Below are 27,764 nucleotides of genomic sequence, written 5' to 3'. Positions count from 1 at the left end.
TATATATATTGTGTGTTAAAACATGTTATCCTAAACATGAAACGTTTAAATCCACAATACATGGGACACGGAAATAATTAGCCACATATGGTGCAAATTAAACATCCTGGTTTAAACTTGTCTTTCGTATCTTAAGGATGTGTTGCATAACATACACAGCATCTCTCCATCACTCCAACTAGAGGCCGGCCATGTTGGGTTGAGTCAGTAACGATGTGTACAGAGGAAGCCTATCCAGTGTGTACGGCGGTCCCGTCCGGTACAGCTCTGCCTCCAGTCAGCTGTGTGGACCGTACTCTTCATTCGTGTTATCATTATTACGTTTACCGAGAAATTTCGTCATTGGATTAAACCTGTTTAAAGTGTCTGTGTTTCCGGAGAAATATTTGAGCTAATGTAAATTTGGTGATTAGTAGTTTTACCAACGGAGCGTTTTAAAGTATAAACGCAAAGTTAATGGCGATGTGTGTGAAAGGTAAAAGGAATACTTATCACTTTCTAATTCTACATGTCTAAGCCGGCATGTAATTTGAATTTCAGTTACTTGTAATCAAGTTTTTCACACATTCATAACGAGCTTGGAGGCTTCAACCAGATTCAAACCAAAAATGGAAGTTCTTCCAATTTTCCGAAATGATTTTGAACAGGCAAGAGAAATTCACGGTGAAAACTACACTGGTGAAGATATATTCTTCTGGAAACCTTTGGAAGCGGAACCCATTATCACTATCATATTCTTAGTGTGTATTGTAGTGTCGATGTTGGTGGGATTCGTCGGCAACATATTGGTAAGTATGTATGAGGATTATTTCAGTTTTATATAATAGATATGACATGATTTTGCCTATCAATGTTCACTATGGTGTCATCTTAGAATGTTACATGTGAAGTATATGACGTCATGCAATGCGTGGATCATGATGAAATTAGTAATATATATTCCCCCTCATTATCAGTTGCTGGGGTGTTTTCATCCTTCTAGGAAATTTTCAAAATTAAGTAGATTTATGCGTATAATACTACGATAGTCAGATGTAATTTGTGTGCTACCGAGACAAACATAATGTAATCACTTTGTTTTCAAATATAAAGAACTTTTTTTATCAAGTACTTAGGGTTAAGGTTAGGGATTTTGACATTAGTAAATCGAATTTTACCTACGGTAGTATTTGATTCTATAAGGTTGATATTAGACCTTACTAACGTCATTAGAGTTCCACGATGGCTAACTATATGTATGAATGGACCTTTTATTTTCCACACAAAGCGTTATCACAGATAATACACTTGTGATGATCTTCACGGAATACTTAATCACGTCACGCTGTAGTAGGAAAACATAAACAATACTAGCTCTTGTATTAACTATATACAGTTTGTCATGCACGCATCCCTCCGAACACTTACAAATCCTTATTGATAGTCAGATGATACTGTTGTATTCTTTGAAAATCATCGACATATGTTTTATGATCATGTACCTTTTGACCTATGGTACATTCATGTTTGCTAATCAATGACTACGTGCCAGCTGCGGATGTGCACACTCAAGGGAGCGAACCGGCTGACACCCTTAGTGTAGGGATTTCAACAGAACAAACCCCAAGATAACGAAATGGACTTAATTATAAAACAGTCTTAAGTATAGACTTATCCAATCAAACAAGACTTTACAAAACATTACATCATATTTGATTGGCTAAGTCTTAACTTAAGTCTAGGATTGTTTCATGATCCTGGAGTCAGGCCTAAAGTACAATTCCAAACTTCAGAGTTTCTCTTTATTTCTTATTTTTGTTTCAGATTGTCGTTCGAATGAAATAAATGAATGATCACAGAAATAATTAGACATTTCTGACAAAGTGATGTATCATATATAAGAACAGTATTATGCCAGACAGTTGCTATAATATATTTCATTGTTCTATTTAACCCTTTGTTGTCTCAGTGTAAATAATGTGTATATTTTTCTCAGTTGTCTAACAATGACAATAAGAGCAATAGGATATTAATTTGGATTAGATAAAACAAAAGTTTGTAGGAAAATAATCCGCAGAAATGACTTTGATATCTATCCCTTATTACAAATGTTTGTAGAAAAACAATCCACCAAAATGATTCTGATGTATATCCCTGCACTGACGCACATGCACGACCTTGACCTTGTACTGCTCGGTCATTGCAAGGTCTCTGATATGTGTTTGTAGACAAAGTTTCCTCGTCATATCCTTTCTGATGAAGCCTTGAAGGACAAAGAAAAATAATTTAATACACAGCAGCCATCACTATGTTAAAATGTTTAGGTTTGTGTTGTTACATATAGGCCTTATTTACATTTGTAAATATATATGTATATATATTTTCAGTGGACTCAAAGAAGTAAATCAAGAACTAATTATATAAATTGTATTTAGTACAAAGTATACATGACACTATGGTCAACTGCTCTATATAATACCTCAAATGTAAATACAATTGCAATCAAATTCATTTGATTAAAAAGATGCTATACTTGATGTTTGCTGAATCTCTGGATTTCTGGGTAATTTTTTACTTTTCTAAAAACAATCGAAATTCATACGTGGGTAGTTCAGTCTCGTTTCCATCAATAGGTATCGCATTCCATAGTAAAATGATAGTTGTTATGAATTAAAGGATTTTCACTCAAATATCAGTTATTGGCGCTTATACACAACAGTTCTTTACAGGAGTGGACACAGATTTTTGTTGTTGATGATATTGTTATACAGTAGATGTTTACTCTTTGTTTTTTATTTACTTCTGAATGAATCTACAGTTATTTTTCATTTCATATCGCTAAACATGACTTTAAATTCTTACTGCAAAATACAATTTCTAAATAATATAGCAAGCCGTTTAGACATCAGTCATTTTTGAAAATCCACTTTTTGCGAAATATACTGGAGCGATTATTTTTAAATTTATCAAATTGAAGAGTAATAAACAAGATACAAAAACAATACATGCATTCAACAATACCAATAACGATAGCTTAAAATATATAAACACAACAGTGTAACAGCGCCAAGATAACAACGCTCATGTTGTTGATTATGAACAAAATAACAAAGCTGCATTAGACAGTATCGCTGTAAATGATCGATTAAATCATAAAATAACAAAGCTGTGTGACCTCCAAATTATATTGGTTGACAAAAAGGTATTAATTTTGCATGAAAATATTTATTGTTATCTCAAATAAATTGTTACTAAGGTAATATTTTTGTTTCCCAATAGTCTTTCCACATCGTATAGGTTTACTAAGGTAATATTTTTGTTTCCCCATAGTATTTCCACATCGTATAGGTTTACTAAGGTAATATTTTTGTTTCCCCATAGTCTTTCCACATCGTATAGGTTTACTAAGGTAATATTTTTGTTTCCCCATAGTCTTTCCACATCGTATAGGGTCACTAAGGTAATATTTTTGTTTCCCCATAGTCTTTCCACATCGTATAGGGTCACTAAGGTAATATTTTGTTTCTCCATAGTCTTTCCACATCGTATAGGTTTACTAAGGTAATATTTTTGTTTCCCCATAGTCTTTCCACATCGTATAGGGTCACTAAGGTAATATTTTGTTTCTCCATAGTCTTTCCACATCGTATAGGTTTACTAAGGTAATATTTTTGTTTCCCCATAGTCTTTCCACATCGTATAGGGTCTCTAAGGTAATATTTTTGTTTCCCCATAGTCTTTCCACATCGTTTAGGGTCACTAAGGTAATATTTTTGTTTCCCATAGTCTCTCCACATCGTATAAATAAACTAAGGTTATATTTTTTTGTTTCCACTGTAGACTTTCCACATCGTATAGGTTTTGCACACGACAAACATACAACAAATTTGTTGCGAACTCAAAACACTGACCAATCGACCAGTTGGAACCTTTAAAAAGGAAAGGCTAATGATATAACTGGCCACTGTCGGGCACCACGCAGAGCACCAAATTGACAGCTATAAAGTATGTGATTATATGGTGTAAATGAACAACACATTACTTTATTAATCTAATGTGATAATATCGCCTTTCATCATCACATAATTTTCATTGTGTTGATATGTATTGGGAAAACAAATTTCACTTCTAATTATGATATAAATTGAAAAATAACAAACCGGAATTGATTATTCATGTTATCCTATAATAAGGAGCCATCTAATCAGCGATAGGCCGGTATTAAGTAATTATCTGAACAACGGATGTAAAATATCAAATCTTCATTTTGATAATGAGCAAAATAAAAAATAACCTTTTTATGTCGATTAACATATAAAAGGTTCGAACCTTACCATTACTTGTCGCAGTCTCTGAAGCGTACCCCGGTATTCTTGTTTATGTAAAGGCTGTAAGCATAATTTTGAGAGTTAAGTGTGAATATAATGGTGAAAATTGATCCAGAAAGTTATATTCTTCAAATGTCTCATAGCATAAAATTAGAAATAGTAGTACGATTTGTATACCATACTGCACATGTAGAGAGGAGCACAGGTATAAGTTAGAATTACGTTAGAATGTTATAGACTCTCTGTAAGTGTAAATTACCATAGCCGAGACAGGACTGTGTTTAGTACGATACACAAGATAAAACTAAACATTTATTTGTTATGATCCAGAGGAACCCACTATCACTGATAAAAAAACACAATCTACAGCATGGTATCTTGTTTACAATGATTTTATTTATGTGATGATTAAGAAAGACTTGTAAATGCCTCACAAGTGACATTATCTCTCTTAATCTAAACAAACTGAACTCCATTATTTTAAATGCATGCTTATTGCCGCACGTTTCTCGCTAAGTTCATGCATCATTTGCACTTAATTTAATCCTTTCGGCGGCGAAGTGGGTACAACGCATTAACTCGTTATTGTACTAAGCTCTTTAAATCTGTGGATGAGGTCAACATTAAAGTGCACCAAATTAAAGAAAAATAATCTAGTAGAGGAATGGACATTCTTAAATACATCTTGTATTTACCTTATTCGCCATATCAAATAAAATTAATGGTACAGTGTGTTTCAGAAAACATGTCCAGACTTTGATGCATAATAAAACCCAAACCCAGAAAGTTCCATATATAACATAGAGACAATTAAGACTTTGATATCCAATTGGATTATAGTGTGTATATAGGTGCAATTAACACACGTGCAGTTCATATATTATAGGCCTATATCACAAACTTCAATAACTAGTCGGAATGACTCCTTTATTCTGAGAGTATTCCTTACAAAAAGATTCAAATTCAATTTCTTGTTTCTGTGTAACATGTAAATACATTACCTACAAACAATTCACCTCTGATTCATTTTCATCGTTGAAAGAATGATATTTATCGCAAGTCTTTCTGATCGAAAGTACCTACTTAGGAAACCCAGTATATCCTTGTTTTTAATGATGTCATTAATGACGTCGTGATGAATTATTTTGAAATCCTAATTGTAAATTACATGTATATTATTCCAACAAATTGTGGTATCGTTTGCTTTCAATATTGTCTTAAGTCATGTAATTAAGATTTTTCATTAAGAAGTTATAACAGTTTAAAGTCAGGCCGTGTTTTCTGAAATACCTTATATATTAACTTTTTTTCTCATTTGATATTTAACAATTATTTATAAGTAGTGCAAATTCCTGCAGTTACCATGCATACATATGTGATGCATCTCGATCGGAACTCGACACTTATCAGCGCGAAACACACCACAACGATACCATGTTTTAGAGTATTTGGGTCAGGAGGATATGCCATATACACCAACATGATATCACAAAGGAGAGAAAGAGAGAGAGAGAGAGAGAGAGAGAGAGAGAGAGGGGGGGGGGGGGGTTAGACGATTACATTATTCAATCTGCATCTATACTTTTTAATCTCAAGTCCATTTAGAACTTAAGTTTTTAAATGTTTCATGCATTCTACAACGTACTATACAGTTATGAAACGTTTGTCCGTGACCTGATGTGCATAAAGCATGTGTACTTAAACTTTAACATATGTGCGACTTTATATACACGGTAATTAGCACGAGTACAGTCATATATCCCGGAAGGAACTGCCCTGGCCGGACACTAACTGACCATAAACTTAGAACTTTACGGCCGCCTAATTATCCGGCCATCCCCGGCGATAATCTATTGGTCAGTTTCCGGTTTTAATTTTAGATCGTATAACGGTTTATATGCAGTTTATACCTGTGTGTTTGTATCGTCTGTGGTAATTACCCCGTATAGGTACAGAAACTCGTGATTATATATATCGTGATTTGACCTAGTGTTATATGGTTAACTACAATAATACAGACCTGTAACCATGCATTATACCCCCTAGACTAAACGTCGGAGTTACCCTGGTATACCGTTGTTTAGGCCTTGGCTGCCTCATGATAAAAGTTTTTTTTATCAATTTTAATGATGTATACAAGACCTGTAACATATAACGCATACTTCCGTGTTACGCAGGTTTATTAGTAATTCATATTAAAGGTAGATATATGCTTTCTTCACGTCATGGGTTTGGTTAATATTGGCCTATTTAAACCCTCAAATCCTTTGATTCCGCAGTATCTCAACGTGTTGTCGTCAAATTATTACAAAGTCAAACAGATTCTTAATTAAATTAGCTATAAATAAAGTAAAAGTAAACAGATGACCTGCCATTATAGATATCTTTAACCAATAAACAGGCATGTCGATTAGAGAAAGGTAAAGAGATAGACTGTAGTGTTGCTGTAGTTATATAAAAAGCTCCTTGACGATGGACCACTATAGTCGGATGTTAATGCTGTTACAGTGACGAGAGCACCACGTCAGAGATAACACTACTGTAACAGATTGTTGATGGAGTCGATTCAAAACGTCAAGATAACCCGCCGTGAAGTATTTCCTGTTCCTATCGATAGAAAGGGAAAATGAAGATGGTTAATATGCGTTAATCCTAAGTGGAGATATGATTCCTGGGCCAATCTCTGGAAATAGATTTGATGATGTTACTACGTCATATTTGATTGGCTAAGCCTTGACATAAGTGTAAGACTGTTTCCTGATCCTGTACCCGTAGCGGAGATGTATAGTAAAAAAGCATATGTCTGACATGGGGAGATCTAGTATTATAAAGAATTTTATATTTTGATTTTAAAACTTCATCTGCAATATATAAACATGCTGTTGAATTGGTATTACCGTTCGTAATAACTATAGTTTTCTGGCATATTAAATCAAATTTCATAGACTTAATATACATTGTATCCTGTTTCAGATATCTTGATTAAATATTAAACAAAGAGTAAGACTACGCGTTCACTAGTCGACCGTATCTACATTACTCTATAACACGCAGTAATTGTGCCATTCTATCCAAACGTCCAGAAAAATTGGCGCACGTACATTAGTATATGGAAACTTATGATAACTGGTACCTGGCTAATTCACGGGAAAACGCTACTTTTATTAAACCGCTAGATATTTTTAAGTGACAGTTATGATATATTACCATCAACCCACTTTACCATGATATATACCAATGATTGAATATCCTACAATATTAATAGGGCAGATATAACTGTAGATATATAGACGTTAACTTCTGCGAATTTACTTTGAACGCGACAATCGCCAAAGCAAATAGCACACGGAAGTAAGTTGGTTCAAGTTTGAACACATCATTGATTAAAACTCATCATTGGCATATAGAGTTTTCAGTAGACGGGCCGACAGGCTCTAGAGTATGAGAAAAAATTACTAAAATTTACTGATTATTTTTGTTTCCACTACATATATAATTCTAGAAGTTTCAAACTTGGAGAGATTATCTAGTGAAGAACTCTGCTGAAAAAGTTTTATCAACAACTTTGGGTCTGGTGGCCAGTCTAGGTTTACAGTACAATACAGGTGAAGTGTACTGTTATACCTTAGAAGGTGTCGCTCTACGGAGACGATCATACGTAGGTGGGGAGTCTTGGATGATAAGGCCAAAAATATTAGGTGTTAACTATCTAGCTATATAGACATGGTGACATGGCACCACAGACCAATAGTAACTAAATGACAGATATAATTATCACCGAATCATAAACAATAGAAGGGGACTAGCATAGCATATATGACCAAGATAGTGTGTCGTTTTTGGTTATCTATTGTACTTTTCATCTTTAGTTTTTATATATTCTTTGAGTTGCCTTCTGAGGTAAGTGTTATTTCTGTTTCCATAGAAACCTCTATCCTTTTTTCTTTTACCAAGGGAAATTATTTAATCATTATGACCATATATGACTTTTAGCTAATATGTTTCCTCGAAGAGCAATTAATTCATCTTGAGATAAGATTATTAACAAATAAAAACGAAATATATTTTTAACCAAACCAGTTGTTTGTCATTTGGTAGTTTTTTAGGACTGAGATTTTTGTATGTTTCAGTTGTTTCTATTAATAAATTCGTTGGTAGGGAAATCCGTGCTACCCCGCCTTATGAGTATTAGTTACCTAGCATCCATTCTGGTAATATCGTGTAAACACTTTGTTTTAGATAAACACGTGCCGTCATCAGTTCGTTCTGGTCACGTGAAATAAGGTCAGTGATCCGAATATATCCGGAATTACTTAATGATATTAGTTTTTATACGCTGTAGGGAGGTTAATACCTAATTGGGTTTTGCATTGCTTGCGGGATCCCCACAGTGAGGGGCCTCAGTAGTATCCTCTCCTGGCCGTGTTATTGAGTTACGTCAAGTAGCACAAAGACATGATGGGCACCTGCTACTTATCTCTGAGGATAACATCAGGCTTGGTAAGATTGGCACAAGAGATGCCTGAAGACGCTGGGTCTTAACCTCTTTAGCAGACGTCGGGGTCTATCAAAACAATGGCGCAAATAGTCTCATATAGGTCAAAACTCTTCTTGAAAACATTTTTATAATTATATAGTTAACATTTCACATATTTACCCAATTTTAATCGTTCTATGGTAAAGTGACTGGTAAAGAAGTAGAGATCGGTTACTTCGGAGGGGGAGCGTTCTCTTATTCAACGACTACCTATATAAGGTTTTATACTGGTAAATACTGGTCTGTTATGTGATCGATGTCGGCCTTGATTGATAATATAATGTTTAAATTCGAATTTATAGCATATGCAATCAGAACAGTTGAACATGTTTCTCTGGCACAATAATTCTGAAGAAACTATCGGTTCAACGGATATCACACTAAACACGAAATACCATTCTGAGACAAACGTTTCACCAAGACTACTTTAAAGACCATCCTGGAAGAAAAGTTTCACCAGGACTACTCTAAAGACCATTCTGAGAGAAAAGTTTCACCAGGACTACTCTAAAGACCATTCTGAGAGAAAAGTTTCACCAGGACTACTCTAAAGACCATTCTGAGAGAAAAGTTTCACCAGGACTACTCTAAGACCATTCTGAGAGAAAAGTTTCACCAGGACTACTCTAAAGACCATTCTGAGAGAAAAGTTTCACCAGGACTACTCTAAAGACCATTCCGATACAAAAGTTTCACCAGGACTACTTTAAACACCATTCCGATACAAAAGTTTTCACCAGGACTACTATAAATACCATTCCGATACAAAAGTTTCACCAGAACTACTGTAAAGACCATTCATAGAGAAAAGTTTCACCAGAACTACTTTAAGACCATTCTGAGAGAAAAGTTTCACCAGGACTACTCACTTTTAAGAAAGACCATTCTGCGAGAAAAGTTTCTCCAGGACTACTTTTAAGACCATTCTGACTAAAATTTCACAGTAAATAAGACAACGAGAAACCTTCTCCAGGCACAATTTTATGTAACACCTATATGTATTGGTGAAGTAATTACAACGAGATAACACCTCTCTCCATCACAATCACGAGGTATTATACACATTATTTATTAAACAGGTGTTGATACATAACTGTTAAAACAACCATGAAGAATAATGATGATCTTACTTTCTAGTCGTACTCGACGTATCCTAAAACATATGGGTAAATTAAGAGCTATCTTGCGCTTTATATCCAGGATATTTACCTTTATTCTTAACATAAAACCTACACACTGGTAAATAGTCTACAAGCACGTGGTAGTGTTACAGTAGATAATTGGTTACCGGTAATGAATATCAACCTGAGAGACTGCAACTTTATGTTATAAATAGAACGATATATCTCAGGATCTAATAGCTCTTCCACCAAACTAGTTCACCGTAATACATATGTACACCTTAGCATCCATTGGAGGTCTCATTTCATCAGTTATGCTGCCAAACGCCTAAAGACAAACTGTTGATGTTCATCAAGGATCTAAGGTCTCGAAATCTCGATAACTGTATTTATATTACTCAGTGTTAATTATACACCACCCTAATGGCTGTCTTTCATCAAGGAATTTAAGGTCTCGAAATCTCAATATGTATAGTTATATAACTCAGTGTTAATTGTACACCACCCAGACGGCAGTCTTTCATCACGGAATTCAATGTCTCGAAATCTCGATAGGTATAGTTATATAACTCAGTATTAATTGTACACCACCCAGACGGCAGTCTATCATCACGGAATTCAATGTCTCGAAATCTCGATAGGTATAGTTATATAACTCAGTATTAATTGTACACCACCCAGACGGCAGTCTATCATCACGGAATTCAAGGTCTCGAAATCTCGATAGGTATAGTTATATAACTCAGATTTAATTGTACACCACCCAGTCTAACCTAATGCTTACGAGTGTATTACTGGGGCATTCAGCATCAGAATTGATGTAATAATACCCAATACTTATTTAGATTTGATCTAATTTAAACAAATGAAAAAATGTTCAGTTTCTTTCATATAATGAATCATAACTGTATAGTTTGATTTTTTGAATTGTCTTTAGTGTAAAACATGTTTTAAGTACAATGTAGTTGATATATGTCAAATAAAACCACGATTTATCATATACTAGTCATATTACCATGCATTTTGAATGTTACAAATGTACGAGATTTTCAATCTTCATTTTGAAAAATCATAGGCGAATGGTTTGTTATGTATTTTGAACAGTGCAATATACAGTTATGTATTATTTCGCAATACATCTTTGTATGTATACTAAAAACACAACCAGCTTAAAATAACTTCCGCGTCTTCAAAATCTAGGTTTTTAATGATTGACAGGTCATATTGTCTACCATAGCAACGCTTTTGCTGTCGATATAGTAAACAGTTGTATACAATAAAACAACTACACAACACTAACTAACATTCCTCTCGGTACTTATAGACAACGATATAGGTAATTCATCTCCGCCGAAACAGAAGAATGACCTTCAGTAGGAAAAACAGGGTCATTTAAACGCACTCCAGACTGTGATTATGTACTTTCGTTTTCGTTAGGAAAATGGTTAGATTCTCTACTGCATTGTGTTAGAACTTGAGGTATTCTGATTGCCTTTTCCCATTTCTCAGTGCCAGCACCGTGTATATTTATCATGTGTTGTCATGAAGACAGCAGTAGTTTGACAGCTGAAGACATTTAGTTGAACATAAAGATCTTATCTTGATAAACAAGGATCTGGAAAATAGTATGACTATCTCTTCACATTAACATTAGATGATGTAAGAAAATAATCTGCACCGAATGTTATATAGATGTATTCTACGGTTAACATTAAGCTAGATGGCTTCCTTACATTGTACTGCTATCCAGGGAAAGTAAATTACGTTTCGAATGTATTATATCTGGGGCCGGCACCATAAAACTTTCTCAGACAGATTGTTTACTCAAGCCTATGTAAAAGCATATACTTGAGTAAAAAATCTGTCTGAGAATAGTTTTATTGTGCCGGGCCCTTGTGTTGGTAATATCTCGGGCTTTTTCAGACTATGCAGATGAGTGCATGGTTGAAATGACATTACTAATATCAGCTGATTATTACACACCAACAGAAATATATGTATATTAAAAGCAATCACATGTAGGTGAATATTTTTGATTTGCATGACAGTATGGTTAATCTATTGTTAGGAATTTTCGTGTTGAATAGCGTTTCTTTTGTAACTTAACTTCGATTGTTTTTTCTTGTTTACATGTTTGTGTAAAATGTAGCATAGGGCTGACAAACCAAACGGATACCATACTATATAACGACCATACTATATAACGACATTTTAACTACTGTATGTTTCATTTGGCCCTTAATATTTCAACCACCCAAACCTGACATTCATTTACTCTGACAAAAGCGTTTTAAATCCATTCATTAGAAAATCCCTGCATTAATGTTAATCATACAGCTCCGTTTATCGTTGTTATACAATCCCATTAGAATAGCTGGATGCAAATAAAGACAGTTTGTAGATTTGTTGTTTGTCACTCTGCTGATAAATTGAGGAGTAACATGTTGAAGTAAGGTGCGAAACTAACATGTCAGCTCTAGGAGTGATACACAAAGAATTCCATCCTTAATCGTCCAACAGTGTTGACAACATAATTCAGCCCCTTTTAATTTTGTTATCATTGGTACAAAAATTCTATTTCAATTTTTCTCGTAAAGTAATTTCATGGAAACGCGGGAAAATGACTTTTAGTTAATGGGCTTATCATAATTCCGTCATACAAAATCAAGCAAAAGTGATTTTCGATCTGTGTCGAACCCAAATATTTGTCGCAGTCCTTATGCAACCAGAGTAATAGACGGACATACAATCACTAATCTATGTCCTCGTGTCTGTGGTGCGATATTGAAAAGATGTTTCTAGCTGAAACTGAGAGTAGATTTAACAAACTTGGCGCCAGAATTATTTCTACAACACTTAGGTAATTGTGAACATGCCGATCGGTCGTTTGATGTCTTACGGTGATCCTTACGTCATTAGAACGTTTTACCGCTATGGCGTTTCAATTGTAAGGTTCAAACACAAGAGCACTGTGTAGGCTACATGCTTTGGTATCAGCAAAGAAGCCATCGGGAACGATAACACGGGCTTGTCGATTTCGTGCCTTAAAATAGATAGCGGCATTTTCATATCGTGCATGTCATATTTGAAATGCCTGATGTTTTTATGAGGCTTTACCAGGTATGTGTAACTTCAACGCCTACTCGTTCTTGGTTTGAACATGTTAAAGTTTTCTTGACGAGGAAACTTCGATCCAATGGTTTTAACTGTTATCTTATGAAAAGGTCCGACAGTAATACCTATAAACATACCTATAATCATGCCGGATATAAGCATATCGGATACTAGCATATCAGATTGTAGCATACCAGATATTAATTGAACCATCTCTTATTAGACTTTACTTCGACACCTTAGGTATATCTCAAAAATAATTCAAATTACTGCCAGGGTAAAAGAAATGCATTTTAAGATCTGTTCTGGTGAGTTTCAGTCTCGTTGAAGACTTGTTTCATTGTTAATAAAGATTTTTTTCGTGATTTTCAAAAAGTAATTGTCTCTATTTGAAGTAAGTTGTCATGTACAAAATATGTCAAAAATTGGACTACTATTGTTTATATACTTTTGTATATAGATTTTTGTGGTGGCCATTTTGAATTTACATTTTGTAGAGAGGTGAAATTTCACCTTTTTTAACTTTAATAATTATCAGGAATTCTATAATCAATTTCTTGTCATCAAAACTTACATGGACTGGTGTATATATAACGATATTCACTGTGACTGTATACCAATGACGACCATGTGTAATTCCAATGACGCGGTATATTTTTACTACATGATATTGTGGTAGAGAGACACTTGAACTGGTTTCCGTTTTCCTATCCCCCTTTACATGCCTTATACAGTAAAACGTGACCACCGAGCATACATACTTAAGTACATAAACAATCGTGAATACGGAATGTCGGGGATGTAGAAAATTCAAATTTCCAGTAGCGGCAACCACAGCCTTGGTGGGAATTTTATTAAAAACAATAGACAATGGGAGACGTTATGAACTCACTATCGTAGGCCCTATATTTAGACAGGCTAATCATAGATGACCTCTTTTGTTAAATGCATAGTTATAAAATGTATAAAATGTTTCTGGTGTTACAGAGATTAAAAATATTCAAAACTTAGTGCCAGGTTCCGTTGTTGATGCTTATAAATATATGTCTCCTTAGTTCTTAGAGAACGTCCATGTCTTTAGCATTATTCCAGATACAAAGTTTTGGTACTGATACCATATTTTGTCCAGTCTCAAACAAGAATATTGCAGTCCTATTGGTTAAAATGGCGACACGTGATATCATGATTATAAGACTCTTTCAAGGATAGAAATATTCTACCCGAGAGTCACGTGATGGTGTAAAACCCGAGGCCCGCCGAGAGTTATACAACAATTTGTGATCGCGAAGGTACAAGATATCTATCATTTATATCCACAAATGAAATAATATTTTGTCCCATAGCTCGACGTTTTGCTACAATTTTATATTTATGATAGCCTGCCATTTTGAAAAAGTATTTCAAAGATACAGCAATTGCAAGTTAATCCTCCATACATAAAAAATGAGCGATGTTTTTAACACAAATCCCGTTTTTTGTATTCTTTATAGTTAGGCCTATACCAGCCTTTCTTAAAATAACGTTAAAATTCATCGAGAAAATAACACTTTTGTTGACTCAGTGAAGACACGAAGTTGTATTGCATGGGAAGCCATGTAAAACAACCTCAGGCGACACGTGTAGTTATGTAATACAAATTCAGCCGACATGAGTGTGTTGCCTGGGATAAATCAGTATTACACCCGGTACGAGAGAAAAACAGTTCTCCTTCTTGAACCCTAACGTCATTAGCAACACGATGGTCAAGAAGGAAGATTCTTATTATCACTCCGTTTGAGTATTTGTATTTTAATCAGATTGATAAGAAAGGTTGCAGTTTCTTTTAGATCCAATGTATTTCCTTGTAAGGTCACCAAAACACTGTACAACTGTTATAACACGATATGTTTATGTAATGCATTTCAGTAGTATTATACTATCGTGACTGAAGGGTTAACTGCTACTTTTACTCCACTCTCGAGTCATATTTAAACATGTCTTTTGATCTATATGTCAATGCGAAAATGTATTCAACATTTGGGACTAGTATGATGCCTTGTCGCGGCGATCCTTATTTTAATCAGTATTTTCTGTTTGACGAGTTTTATCTCGGCGAGTTCTCAAGGTTCCATCCCCTCCTCTAAATATGGCTATTAAAAGGACATAAAACAAAAATAGATAAAAACGTTAACCAAACCAAGAAACTATGAGGTGAATGTATAGAGCGTTTTGAATGCAACTTTTCAACTCTCTAGCAGTCTGATGTTCCTTTACAATGTATGAAGTACTAAATGTGTTTTCCCTAACTTTACAGGTTATAGGAGCTGTGTGTGTCCACCGCCGACTGCGAACCACTGGTAATGTGTTCATCGTCAATCTGGCTATAGCGGACCTCGTGGTGGTGGCCATAGTACTGCCGTATAATATTGTGGGTGAGTATTTCGTCGTCTTACACTTGTACACCTCCTCCTTATTTCTTAGCTTTCCTCCGATAAAATCAACAAGTAGACAAACATATAGGAGTTAGTCCGACATCCAATGATTATTTTCCCATTAGCAAGGTATCAGTTTTTAACGTTGTGCAGAAACATTGACGAAATATGAGTTGAAATGACGAAGAAGACTATCGGCACTTTTTGTGGTCGATGTAATAATATGGTATATAATTGTTTTTTGTTTACCATATTTGTGTGTGGTCATACTACATTTATCATTTGAGGACAGTATGTTATCAGAGACTGACATGGTCGACTTTGATAAAAAAAAACCTGCAGTATAAATCCTTTATTTAGTTTTTATAGATATTCGTATTATACTTAGTTTGCTAATATATTTTATTTGATTTGAACGTCACTCAATTAAATTGGACATCATGATAACCTTATTATAATGCCATCATTGTGTGTGTAATAGGTCCATATTTAGTATTATCTGCTTACAAGTTTGTCTTGTCATGACAATTGACATTTGTGTTTTGTCATTCTAAGGATGCATGTAAATCAACAAAATATCTTAGTAATGATTGTCTATGTGTCCAAAGGGTTATCAAAAGCTTGCATAATTATGTAGTTGATTATTTCTTGGTATTATCTATTAGTCACATCCCCTAAATAGATCTCGCGTTGTGTCATAAGAGGTACTTGATTGACAGACTTCATTTCAGATAAGATGACATCATTATAAAATGACCATGTTTGTTAAAAACATAAAATAGAGGATGTGATTACACCAATGAGAGATAGACATACAGTATGGCGGGCTAATTAGAAATCGGAGACGCCGAGGAATATGGACTGCAGTTTTATGAGTTGGTGCTAATTAGAATAGCTATGATGTTTAATGTTAACAAACAACAGTTTCACTGCAAGCAGGTTAATCTGTAAAATTAAGACTTAAACAAAAATAGTATAGCAAAATTTTAAGAAGAGTGAGGTCGATGTATAAATTAGAACACACGTAATCAGCTTATCTTCGTTGAAGCACGTAGCACTATGCGAGTGAAATAACAGAGTAATGAATGAATAAGTTGATTATCCGTCCTTATCAACTGTTCATTGGGGAAGTTGTTCTATGTAATAGTGTTGATTAATAAACCCCTGCCGTCATATGACCTTATTTCAGTTTAGTCGATCATCTCGATGCCTACGTTACCTAATATGACCTAAATATTCGACCATCTTTGTTTCTAAGTCACTTTATATATATCTACTGTAGATCATAACGGTCTTTTTCTATTCCTTCTTGGTCTCCTGAGATTGCGTTTTAGTACGCTACTTCTAGCTTTTTCAATGCTGATTAAGTTTCTTTCCCTCATTTTATCAACAAACAAAGATGTATAAGAGAACATATTTGTCTGTGAAAACATTTAAACTGCTCGACAGCTGTTCTAGTGGTACACCCCGGCGGACTTTATACATTCACCATAGGGTTCTCTGTTAGGCGTAGGCACATTCATTAGCACTACACAGATCACATGTAATAGTATCTTATTCAGAGATAAGCAAGATTTTGAAATCTAGAAACATATTCAACTTAGAAATGATTTTCATAGGTTTTGCATATATTTGCTTAAAAACAAAATTTAGAAACTAATAGGGACATGGCAATAGGAAACCACTTATTTGAGATCTATGTGCTCCTTGTTCGAGTCATTAGTTGCTGGTCAGGAAGGTCAGTACTTTGGCTTTTATCAGCCTTGGAAACCTGACAGCTATGTGAATTAGCACAGCTGTTGAGAAAAGAATAGGCAGTCAAACAAACGCCCTCAATCACAATAGAACATATCTTTAGATACTTACATGTAACATCTCAATAAAATGAAAAGGAATGCTATACTGAAGTACCTGACCACTATGTGTTTTTGTTTTAATTTTCAATATTTCTTGACAATATTAAGTATTTTGTTACAATTTCAAATTACCTTAACTTAATTGTTCTGCGTTCGTTATTCAGATACCAAATAATGTTTTGTCTATGAAAACTAGTTTCAGTGTAAACATTAAAAATCGTAAATTAAAACGACTGATTACTATCAAAGTTCGTTACATCAAACAAACGTGTGAACAGTTACGCGTAAATTTCTCGAAATCACGATATAGAGCAGCGCATTATTGGCAGCTCGTGACCAACATAAACTACCTCCTCCCAGGAGATTTCCATTTCCCGGAAGTTTACACCCAAGATAGTTTTGATTGGTTACAAAAAACAACAGTAATGCAAATGCTGAATCAAACTGTAATAGAAATGTTTGTTTTGCTGCCAATAAATCGATGTCAACATTATAATTTGATGACATGAAATTGATTGAATACTCGTCCATGCAAGGTATTATACGACATTACACAAAGACTGCGGTGCCAAAGCGGGATACTACTGTACTTAACATTGTGTTTTACTACAGACCTTCGTCATTGTAGAATCCATGATGAACAAAGCACACAATCTCTAAATCGAAACCAAATGAGAAACAATATCATAATCAAAAGAATATGCTCATCACAGTGTTTAGACATCACGCTAAATATTATTCTAAATGAGCTTGGAGAATTTTCAAGGTTTACATCTAAACACGTTCTGCTATAAAACAATGAAAACGAAAACATTTGATAATGCAATATATCGCTAAAACGAATAAAAAAATCATGAAAGTGTCAATCTCTTTGAATTGCAACAAGAAAATTTAGCTTGAATATATCATTATTATCTTGATGAAAATATGACATTTGGATACGATCATGTCGGAAGGTGTCCATAGTACAGGGAAGTTTGTTTGTGCCGTCATAAGAATATTTACAGTTAGGGTTGTTTTTTTTCTGGTAAATTTTTTTCTGTATAAACAAGAGGCCGTCCTATATCTTTGGTGGTACATACCTACATCGTCTGATAATTGATTTAACGATTCACCTCTTTATCAAACGGCGTATGCTAGATCGCTCCACACTGTACCAAAACATCCCAATACATAATAAAGTACTAATGACTCATATACAACGCAATGTTGTCTCTCTGTATTCGCCGTATAGATGGTAACACGATGTGGTCCTCATTAAAACACGGCATCGCCTGTTCAAGAAACAAAACCATGGGTGAAATTACGATCTTGGTTGGAATGAGACATTGGCGTTGAGGAATACTTTGGAAAAAAATCCTTGATAAGTAAACGGAATCATACACGTACATTAAACGTATTTTATCTTGTCAAGTAGTGTGGAAAATAATCATAAACATTAACTGTCGGGTTATGAAAACGTTGACAAATTACGCGCATTTACATAAATATGCTTGCTATGCTTGCGTTATTCAGTAACAAAATCGTTCGAGAGATTTTCAAAAAGTCTAAAAACATTTTTGGCTCCGACTGGGAAACATGGAGCGAAGCAAAATTAACAGGAAAAAAAATCATATCTCAATACGAAGAAATAATGGCATTGCTAGTTAAAAAGAGATTCATCCGAACACCATAGTGTACAAATTTTGATAATGGGATTTCCGAGGCATTAAATCAATACGCAACGTCGACATCTCTATTTTGACGTCTTGATTACGCCGGATTTTCGCGCCATTCTATGATTTGTTCTTCATAATACACGAAGAAAAAGAATCAGCCAATCAGAGAGTTAGATTTAGTAAGAAAACAAATAACTACAGTACTGGCAACAGGATATCCTAGCAAGGAACGCTTGTCTACACACGATAACAATATCAACAGACGGCATTGTGAATATCATACAAGGTATATAACAGGCACTGTTTACGCTAGACAGGGGAAAAAACTTGGCAAAGATGTCCAATGGAGATAAATTTTTTTAGAAAAACAAGGATGGAACAGTGATTTTGAGAAAAACAAAACACAATAACAACAACAAAATATCGTTAATAAATTAAGTAAATAGCAACATATGTATACAACACAAGGAAAAGAGACCCGAGAATTGGGATGGGTAAACTCATTTTCGCGATTACAAATGTGATTTGCGCGGTTTGAAATCGAGAGCATTAATCGCCGCAAATTTGAATGCCAATAATTTTTTCTCAATACTTCATTTTGCGAATGTCGTCTGGCATTTGTAGGATATATTGAAATGTAAAGTCATCTCAAAATAAATCCTAGTGCAGAATCTTACATGGCTCTGACAAGAAGACTCGGCTATCTCAACGCAATAGTAAGATTTGCTTGTTCTACCATGATTTTACCTCGTAAGGAATAATTTCAATATCGTACAAAGGCTTTACCATCGTTTACATTATTTACGTTCATTGTGTACCACCACCCTATCAAAGTTAATACTGACCACATAAAATACAGTCTGGGCTAGTGAAGGTAATCAATCAGGTAATGTCCATGAAATTTCACTTCGCTGTCTGAAGTTTCGAGTCGCGCGGCGGACTAGAGAAAACATTGGATTAACTGCCCAGATGAAATGAGGCATGCGCACTTCAATAATTAAATGCTCTGTAACATGATGGCCATCTACTGGAAACACATTATCTGTGAGATAGCAGCTTTGCTCATCCGTCATATTTGATAACGAATTAATATCCGAGCGGTAGGAGCCCCTGGGGAGCGGGGGAGACATTCTAGATAGTCCGGTCGTGTATAACCCACAGGAAGCTGCATGGGTGGATGTGCTACAGACATGGTTTTATCGCCATTACGTATAATAAATTACTCCTCGTATATCACAGTTGTCGACGGCAGTTAGATGGCTCGGAAATAAGTCTCGTGTCGTGTACAAAGACAATGAAATGATCCTCTCAATAGAACAATATGTAACAGTTAATAATGTAATAGTTCTTAAAGGCCATCCATACATGCTGTCGACTGATTTCCTTTGGTCCTTTTAAACGCCAGTCCTATTTTAGGCAGTTATGTTAAGGCTTTCCTTCAAATTTTACAGTCATTTAACTTAAATTTTGTAGGGACGCAATCTCGCCATTTATCAGAATAAAACAAGATATAACGGAAATAAAACTAAAAATGTTAATAATATTAGAATATTTTCTAAATGCTAACAATGGGAAAATCATAATATTAAAAAATTTATGGAAAATCATAATGCTAATTATCTAATGGGAAATCTTAAAGTGAATAGTCGGGCAAAGAAAACCAGTCTAAATGCGTTCATTGGCCTTCCAAAAGTTCTCGCATATTAATACGACGGTCAAGTTCTGCTTACGTTTCCCAGTTCTGACCATTAAAGTAAAGGAAAGTTGAAATCATTGAAAGCGAGGCTGCGTGGAAATGTAACCACGGACATAGTCAGCCGGGAGGACGTTCTAGGATTCCCATACTTTAAATTAATTTCTTCGTACGCAGACAATTTTTGATGAGAGATTTTATTTTTCTATTTTATAAGAAATTATACTGGATACATTCACACCATTTTTACCGACTTTAGCTATCCTTGCCCGACTGTTCACTTTAATGCTAATACTCTAATGGAAAATCTTAATGCTAATTAGCCAATAGCAAATATCTGAATACTTATAATCTAATAAAAAATCTAAATACTAATAATCTAATTGGAAATCGCAATACTAATAGTCTAATGGGAAAATCTTCTTGCTAATAATCTGATGGAAAATCTTCATGCTAATAATCTATATATAGCTAATGCGAAACCTTAATGCTAATTAACCAATGGCAAATATCTTGATACTTATAATCTGGTAAAAAATCGGAATACTAATAATCTAATGGGAAATCATAATGCTAATAATCTAATGAAAGGTGAATCTGCAGTTTAAATATTTATTTTCTCAACTTAGAGCTTGATATCAATGGAAATAATTTCATCAATACCACTTTTTTCAATTGGTTGATCGTAACGAAACTTACCGGCAAATGAATTAGATAAAGATTTACCATTATTTGATAGTCGTACTGGCTCTGTTTTATCCGAAATAAATATTGCTCCCAGTGAAATCTTAGACATCTTAGATATATTAAATGTTAAAAAAGCGTCAGGCCCTGACGGTATAAGTCATAAAATGTTGAAGTTGGCCTCAAATGAAGTTTGTGTGCCTCTGTCTATGATATTTAATTTTTCCCTTTCGTCTGGTGTATATCCTGACGCATGGAAAATTGCTCATGTTATGCCTATTTTTAAATCTAATGACCCCAGCATTGTGTCTAATTACAGACCAATATCTCTTCTAAGCTGTATAGGTAAATTATTTGAGCGTGTAGTATATAAATACATCTATAATTTCATGATTGATAATGACTTAATCTATAAAATACCAGGCAGGATTTTTATCCATGCATTTTACCTCACATCAGCTTATTGAAATCTACCACTCAATAATTACCTCCTTAGAAAAGTATGAACATTCCATTTTAATATTTTGTGATTTTTCGAAGGCTTTCGACAGGGTATGGCATAAGGGTCTCATACATAAGCTGAACAATTACGGTATATCAGGTCAACTTCTTCGATGGATAAGTAACTACTTGAGTAACAGAAAACAAGCGGTTTTTGTAAAACAATCATTATCTTCTTTTAAAACAATACTTGCTGGTGTTCCTCAAGGTTCTGTACTTGGACCCTTGTTTTTCCTGATATACATAAATGATATCTGTTGTAATCTTGCTTCTCTAACTAGGCTTTTTGCAGACGATACATCACTCTCTTACTCATCCTCGAACTTACTTCTAATCGAGAACGAAGCACAATCGGACTTAAGGAAACTAGAAATTTGGTCGAAAGATTGGTTGATGAAATTCAATCCCATTAAAACAGAGGCTCTAGTCATATCTAATCGTCAGTTACCGTATAACCCGTCCCTTACTTTTGATGACACTCCCATTCATTTTACTAATAATCACAAACACCTCGGTGTTATTATAACTAACGACTGTAAGTGGAATATCCATATAGAATATATCACAAGTAAAGTAACTAAATACATAGCAACCCTACGCAAACTTAAACTAATTCTAAAAAGAAATAACTTGGAAAAACTGTATCTCACTTATATAAGACCTTTGCTTGAGTATGCGTGTGAAGTATGGGACAACTGCGGAGTAAATAATTCTTTAAAACTTGAAAATATTCAGTTAGAAGCGGCAAGGATTGTTACAGGGCTTCCAGTTTTTACTAAAACTGAGTTTTTATACCGCGAAACCGGTTGGCTGCCACTTTCTAAGAGACGTGAAGCTCGTAAACTTTCGATGTTATATTCAATAGTCCATGGTATGGCACCAAGTTTCCTCATAGATATATTGCCTGATGATGTTGGTAATTTAACCCCTTATAACTTACGAAATGCATATCAAATAAGAGAACACACTACTATCGGTTACAATTATCTCAAAGTTCATTTTTTCCCTCTACTATACATCTTTGGAATGTTTTAGACCATAACATTAGAAATTCTCCTTCCATAAATTCTTTTAAACTCAATATGATGAAATCCCTGAAAACAAATTCAAACTTTAATTTTCCTTTTGCAACATATGGACCAAGAAAACTTAATATCCTCCATTGTCGTCTAAGAAACCGAGCAAGTTCCCTAAAATATGACCTTTTTAGAGCAAATCTTACCGATTCTGCATATTGTCAGTGTGGACATCCCTGTGAGGACAGCTATCACTTCTTTATTGTTTGCCCTTTGTATGCCAATCATCGAGCACTTCTCAACACTGATTTATCGTGGTACGAAGGCGCCATTAACATTGATATTCTATGCAAAGGTGATCTTAACATTTCAATCATTAATAACATGAAAATTGCAAAAGCTGTACAGCAATTCCTGGTAAGAACGGGTAGATTTGATTGATCGACTCTCTCTCTCTTCATCTATCTTTTTCTCTCTTTCTATCTCTCTCTCTTTCACACTCTCTCTCCCCCTCTCTCTTTCGCTCTCTTACTTATTTCCTATATCATTACAAGTTGTCAAGATTTTTTTTCCCATTTTTCATCGCTTGTTTTATATATTATAATGGTATCACACGAATACTAATAGTAGGGACTAATCTCTATCTTTCTCCCTCTCTCTTACTAGTTTAATGTTCTTGGTGTTTTATGTGAATTCATACTATTTTATTCCATGTAATCACGTGACTATTCATTTATGTATGTTTATATTTTCTATATTTCAGGAGAAGTCGCATATAAGTTGGTAAAACTTAATGACTTATCCTTTTGTCATTTTATGTCAATAAAATATGTTTAAACTAACGAAATAAAAAGTCTGGTTTAATTTCAAAATAGCCCTTGTCAGAAACATTGATATTAGCAAGTAATATTTACAGTGTTATAAATTGTTATTTGCTAACGTTATTGGATCTTTAGCTGTACTCGATGGCTTTGGTAATTTTTGAACACTATTCTTATTCATTATTTTAATTTTAATTTTTATTTATTTATTTATTTTTGCATTCTGGTTTAGTTTTATGCATTAGCTGTTACCGTCCTGCCTCATCAACATGTTCAGTACCTGAAATCGCGCTCCAAAAATAAAATGAAAGTAACATTTAAATTTTTTAATTAGTAAATTGTAATATCTTGCATTGCAGGGATTGTGATTGGTCCAGAACATTTCCTGAACTACGAGGGCATATGTCACGCGGTCGCAACAATCTGTGTTTCCGCTTGCGCATGCTCCATGATGACGCTAGCGGCTATTGCCCTTAATAGGTAAGTAAAATTATTTGTTCATATAATACACGTATCGATAATAACAAACAACATTCAAATTACGCGTCTAGTTCAAAATTCGTGAATATTAATTAGGGTCATTATTATGAATTAAAATTTATTTCAAGGATGAAGAAACAAAAACGCATTCTTTAACAGTTGCCAGTACATAGATATATTCGATAATTTCCAGTAAAAGAACACATAGTTGATACATCTAATGTTCATAGGGCCTTGTAGTAAAATGTGATATCCTGATTTCCCCCAGTTTTATTAAGTCTAGTTATGAACAGTTAATGTTGAAACTACATCTTCATGTAGACTCTTCCACACTCTCGGTATTAATTGTGAAAGAGTTGCTGCGTAAGAGTTTTGGTGTTCCCTTTGCTGATATGTCTAGTTGATACATCTGCCCTTACTTTTAGCAATGTACATTCCTATTTATCATAAAATATTAATCATTATTTTGAAAAGTTCAATCATATTCCCCTTTATCATTCGATATGACAACGTTAGTAGATTTAAAGTTTTAAGTCTTTCAATGACTGCGACACAGCATATCGCCTGTAAGTTGTACATATACTTCAAATTTCTTTATATTCCCTACAGGTACGTGTTCGTGTGCCGGAACAAGTATTACCACCGGATATACAATAAGTGGACCACGCCCATCATGTGTTTGTTTCTATGGATACTTGTGCTCTGTATTGACATGCCGAGTTACCTTGGGTGGGGCGGACACGCCTACGACTTTCAGACAATGGGATGTTCATTCGACCGTAGCGGTCACCTATCGTACGTTCTGTTCCTAAGTGTGGCCATTTATTGGGTGCCTTTCATATTAGTTTTTATCTGCTATATTCTCATCTTCAAATACGTCCAGAAAAACCGCAAGCAACTCCGAAAGGCTTTTTCAAGAATATCTTGTAATAATGCTGCAGTGCTCAATACGAGGCGTGAAGAGGAAATCCGAATGGTGCGGACATTTTTTATTGTTGTTGTTGTGTTTTTAATTTGCTGGACACCATATGACCTTTTGGTGTTGTTTGACAGACTGGATGAGGCGCCTCGACTTCTGTATATAATTTTACTGACCATTGGTCATTCGAATAGCGCTCTAAACAGTATTTTATATGCCAGTACAAACCGTCGATTTAGACGCGGTTACTTGGAATTCATCTCTATTATAACTCATTCACAGTGTTTTAGGAAAGGTGGAATAGATTCACACGCTTTTAATTCGACAAAGAATGGACTACCAGCTTATCTTAAAAATAGCTCGGACGAAAATAGTGGTACCGGGTTAGCCACACCACAGACTAATACATCTCAAGCGTCTCCGAGACTCAAACGCTGAAGGTACCAAGATATAAGTGATTTGCCATATTTTATATTGAATGAGATAATAATTCAGAATATAGCTATGCATGACGTGAAAAGGTGAAAGTGGGTGCTAAATGATTTGGTTTATTGTGAATGTTGGACGCAATAATGTTATATATATATATATATATTTAAAATGGTGTTAGATTGATATACGATATTATCTTCGTGATTATTCATACAAATTTATGGTTTATTTTATTTTTCAATAAGTTTGGCGATAATAAAAAAGTAATCTCGATGTTACCGAATCAGGACTCAGTTGTCATAAAGGTTGATATGACTTAATGGTTTTGTATAGATACTATTTACTTTCAAATACTAGAAATAAGGTAGAACGTTGGTAATTCAGCGGTCTTCGTTAGGCTGACGAAAATTGCTGGATAACTAAAAGGTTAACAATAGAGAGACATATTATACAGTGAATTACTGAACTCAACTTGCATTCATGTTTCACCTTAAAGAAAATAAGCAAAAAGGACTTCACTTTAATATGTTTATAAAAGGTTTATTATAATACAAGCCATTCATTTATATACATTTTAAAACATGAATTGTGTTTGCATGTTCTCGGTTCTGGTCTAAGTTACTTTTTGTATAATATTATACTCGCATTTATAAATACTTACAACCTAATTAAATTTTACATTAGCAATGTGACCTAGTGAAATCCTTCGTTTCAAGCATATTTGTGTTATTGCTGAATTATAAAACTAGTCATTAGAAAATCACGTTCACTAGAAAAGTGAACAGATCATTATCCCTGATGTCTATGTGTTACATATCGTGTCGTGTTTAATTAGTCTGTTCAGTAAACAATAATGATATGATATGTTATTGTTATGCGTATTGCTATCCACATATGTTCCATAATATGTATTATATTTACACGAGCAAATTCATTCTTCCATGTACGCCATCTTCTCATAACCATGTCATCCTTTATAATTTGAACTGCAATAACACAATCTTAGTCCCACAACTTTTCAATACACATTTATTGTCATTTTCATAAAACTTTTTTCATTGGTTAATATTAAATTAAGTCTTATTGTAATTGTTATTTTGAATATTGCCTTCAATAAACTTGCATGAAGTTGTACTTATATTTAATGTAGGTGATTTGGACTTGTCATCCCGGACATTCGTGGATCTCTGAGACTCCAAACTTTAGATCAAACTCTATACAATGATTATCAATGTGGTTCTGGTAATACTGTATGGCATACATTTGGTGTCTGCTGCCATTGTTATGAAAATATTTGAGTAACATTTTAAAGTCAAAAACTTTTAAAACTTATTTGTTTTTTACATGTTTTATTTGTTTTATTTTATTCATCAGAGTAAATATGATCAGACATTTCTATATATACAAGTCTGTATGTTTACGTAAATAATGTTGATGAATTAGCCTACAAGTGTAATTCTTTTCAGGTTGGTTTACTTCAATCAGATGAAATTATATCAATATTTTAAGATCCAAGGATATAATATAATACCATCACATACATATATAATGTCATTATAAATGAGCAGTTGTACTACCGGCTCTGTTTTATAACCACATAATGAGACTTGGTAACTGACTCAAGATCAAACAATAGTTTGTTGAAGGTTTTCGTCACATAAACTAACATATTTTATTTCTTAAGTAATGTCTACATACTTTATTGAGTACATTAGGAATTACATGTAGTATTATATTTATTTTTCAAACATGAACAATGCTTTATTCAGTCTTTGCCTATTAGAGAGTTAGTTCCATTGTGGTTATGTATCCATTGTGACGTCATTATTTTGTGGGCGCAATTCACGTCGTTTTCTCCGAAAAGTAGGATATGACATCACGCTCGCAAACATATGACGTCACAACCAATACCGATACGCAAGGGCAGATAACTCTGTAATATCCAGATACAGAATAAACACTAGCGGGATCAAACAGCAGAGACCATTCATCCCTTATTAGCACTTTCAATGTCTACACAGCTAATAATTTTTCACGTGAAATATGTGAACTTCTCGCGAATTTCTCACGGGAAAAAATGTATCCTGATATTCGCGTGGAGAAATATTTGCTGTGTCCACCATTCAGACCTTATAGCTACTTTTGTGATAATTTATTTGCCATTGTTAATATGTCTCATGCGTTATACATTAAACTATTGTTTTACGAAAACGA

General features: G+C 34.3%; 1 protein-coding gene across 1 annotated transcript; it reads left to right on the top strand.

Moving 5' to 3' along the window:
- Window positions 1–6: 6 nt before the first annotated feature.
- Window positions 7–27,764, top strand: LOC138332117 (melatonin receptor type 1B-like). Its single transcript, XM_069280087.1, has 4 exons — window positions 7–788; window positions 15,373–15,490; window positions 24,079–24,199; window positions 24,809–27,764. The coding sequence occupies exons 1-4, from the start codon at window positions 609–611 to the stop codon at window positions 25,554–25,556; spliced, it is 1,167 nt and encodes a 388-aa protein (XP_069136188.1). The 5' UTR covers window positions 7–608; the 3' UTR covers window positions 25,557–27,764.

This window comes from Argopecten irradians, chromosome 9, assembly GCF_041381155.1.
Source record: "Argopecten irradians isolate NY chromosome 9, Ai_NY, whole genome shotgun sequence".
NCBI lineage: Eukaryota > Metazoa > Mollusca > Bivalvia > Pectinida > Pectinidae > Argopecten > Argopecten irradians.
The sequence above is the reverse complement of the archived record's forward strand: the minus strand, read 5'-3'. Positions and strand labels throughout refer to the sequence as shown.

Coding starts and splice junctions, on each gene's coding strand:
- LOC138332117 (XM_069280087.1), top strand. CDS start 609: ATGGAAGTTCTTCCAATTTTCCGAAATGATTTTGAACAGGCAAGAGAA. Junction 789..15,372: donor GATTCGTCGGCAACATATTG/GTAAGTATGTAT, acceptor CTAACTTTACAG/GTTATAGGAGCTGTGTGTGT. Junction 15,491..24,078: donor ACTGCCGTATAATATTGTGG/GTGAGTATTTCG, acceptor CTTGCATTGCAG/GGATTGTGATTGGTCCAGAA.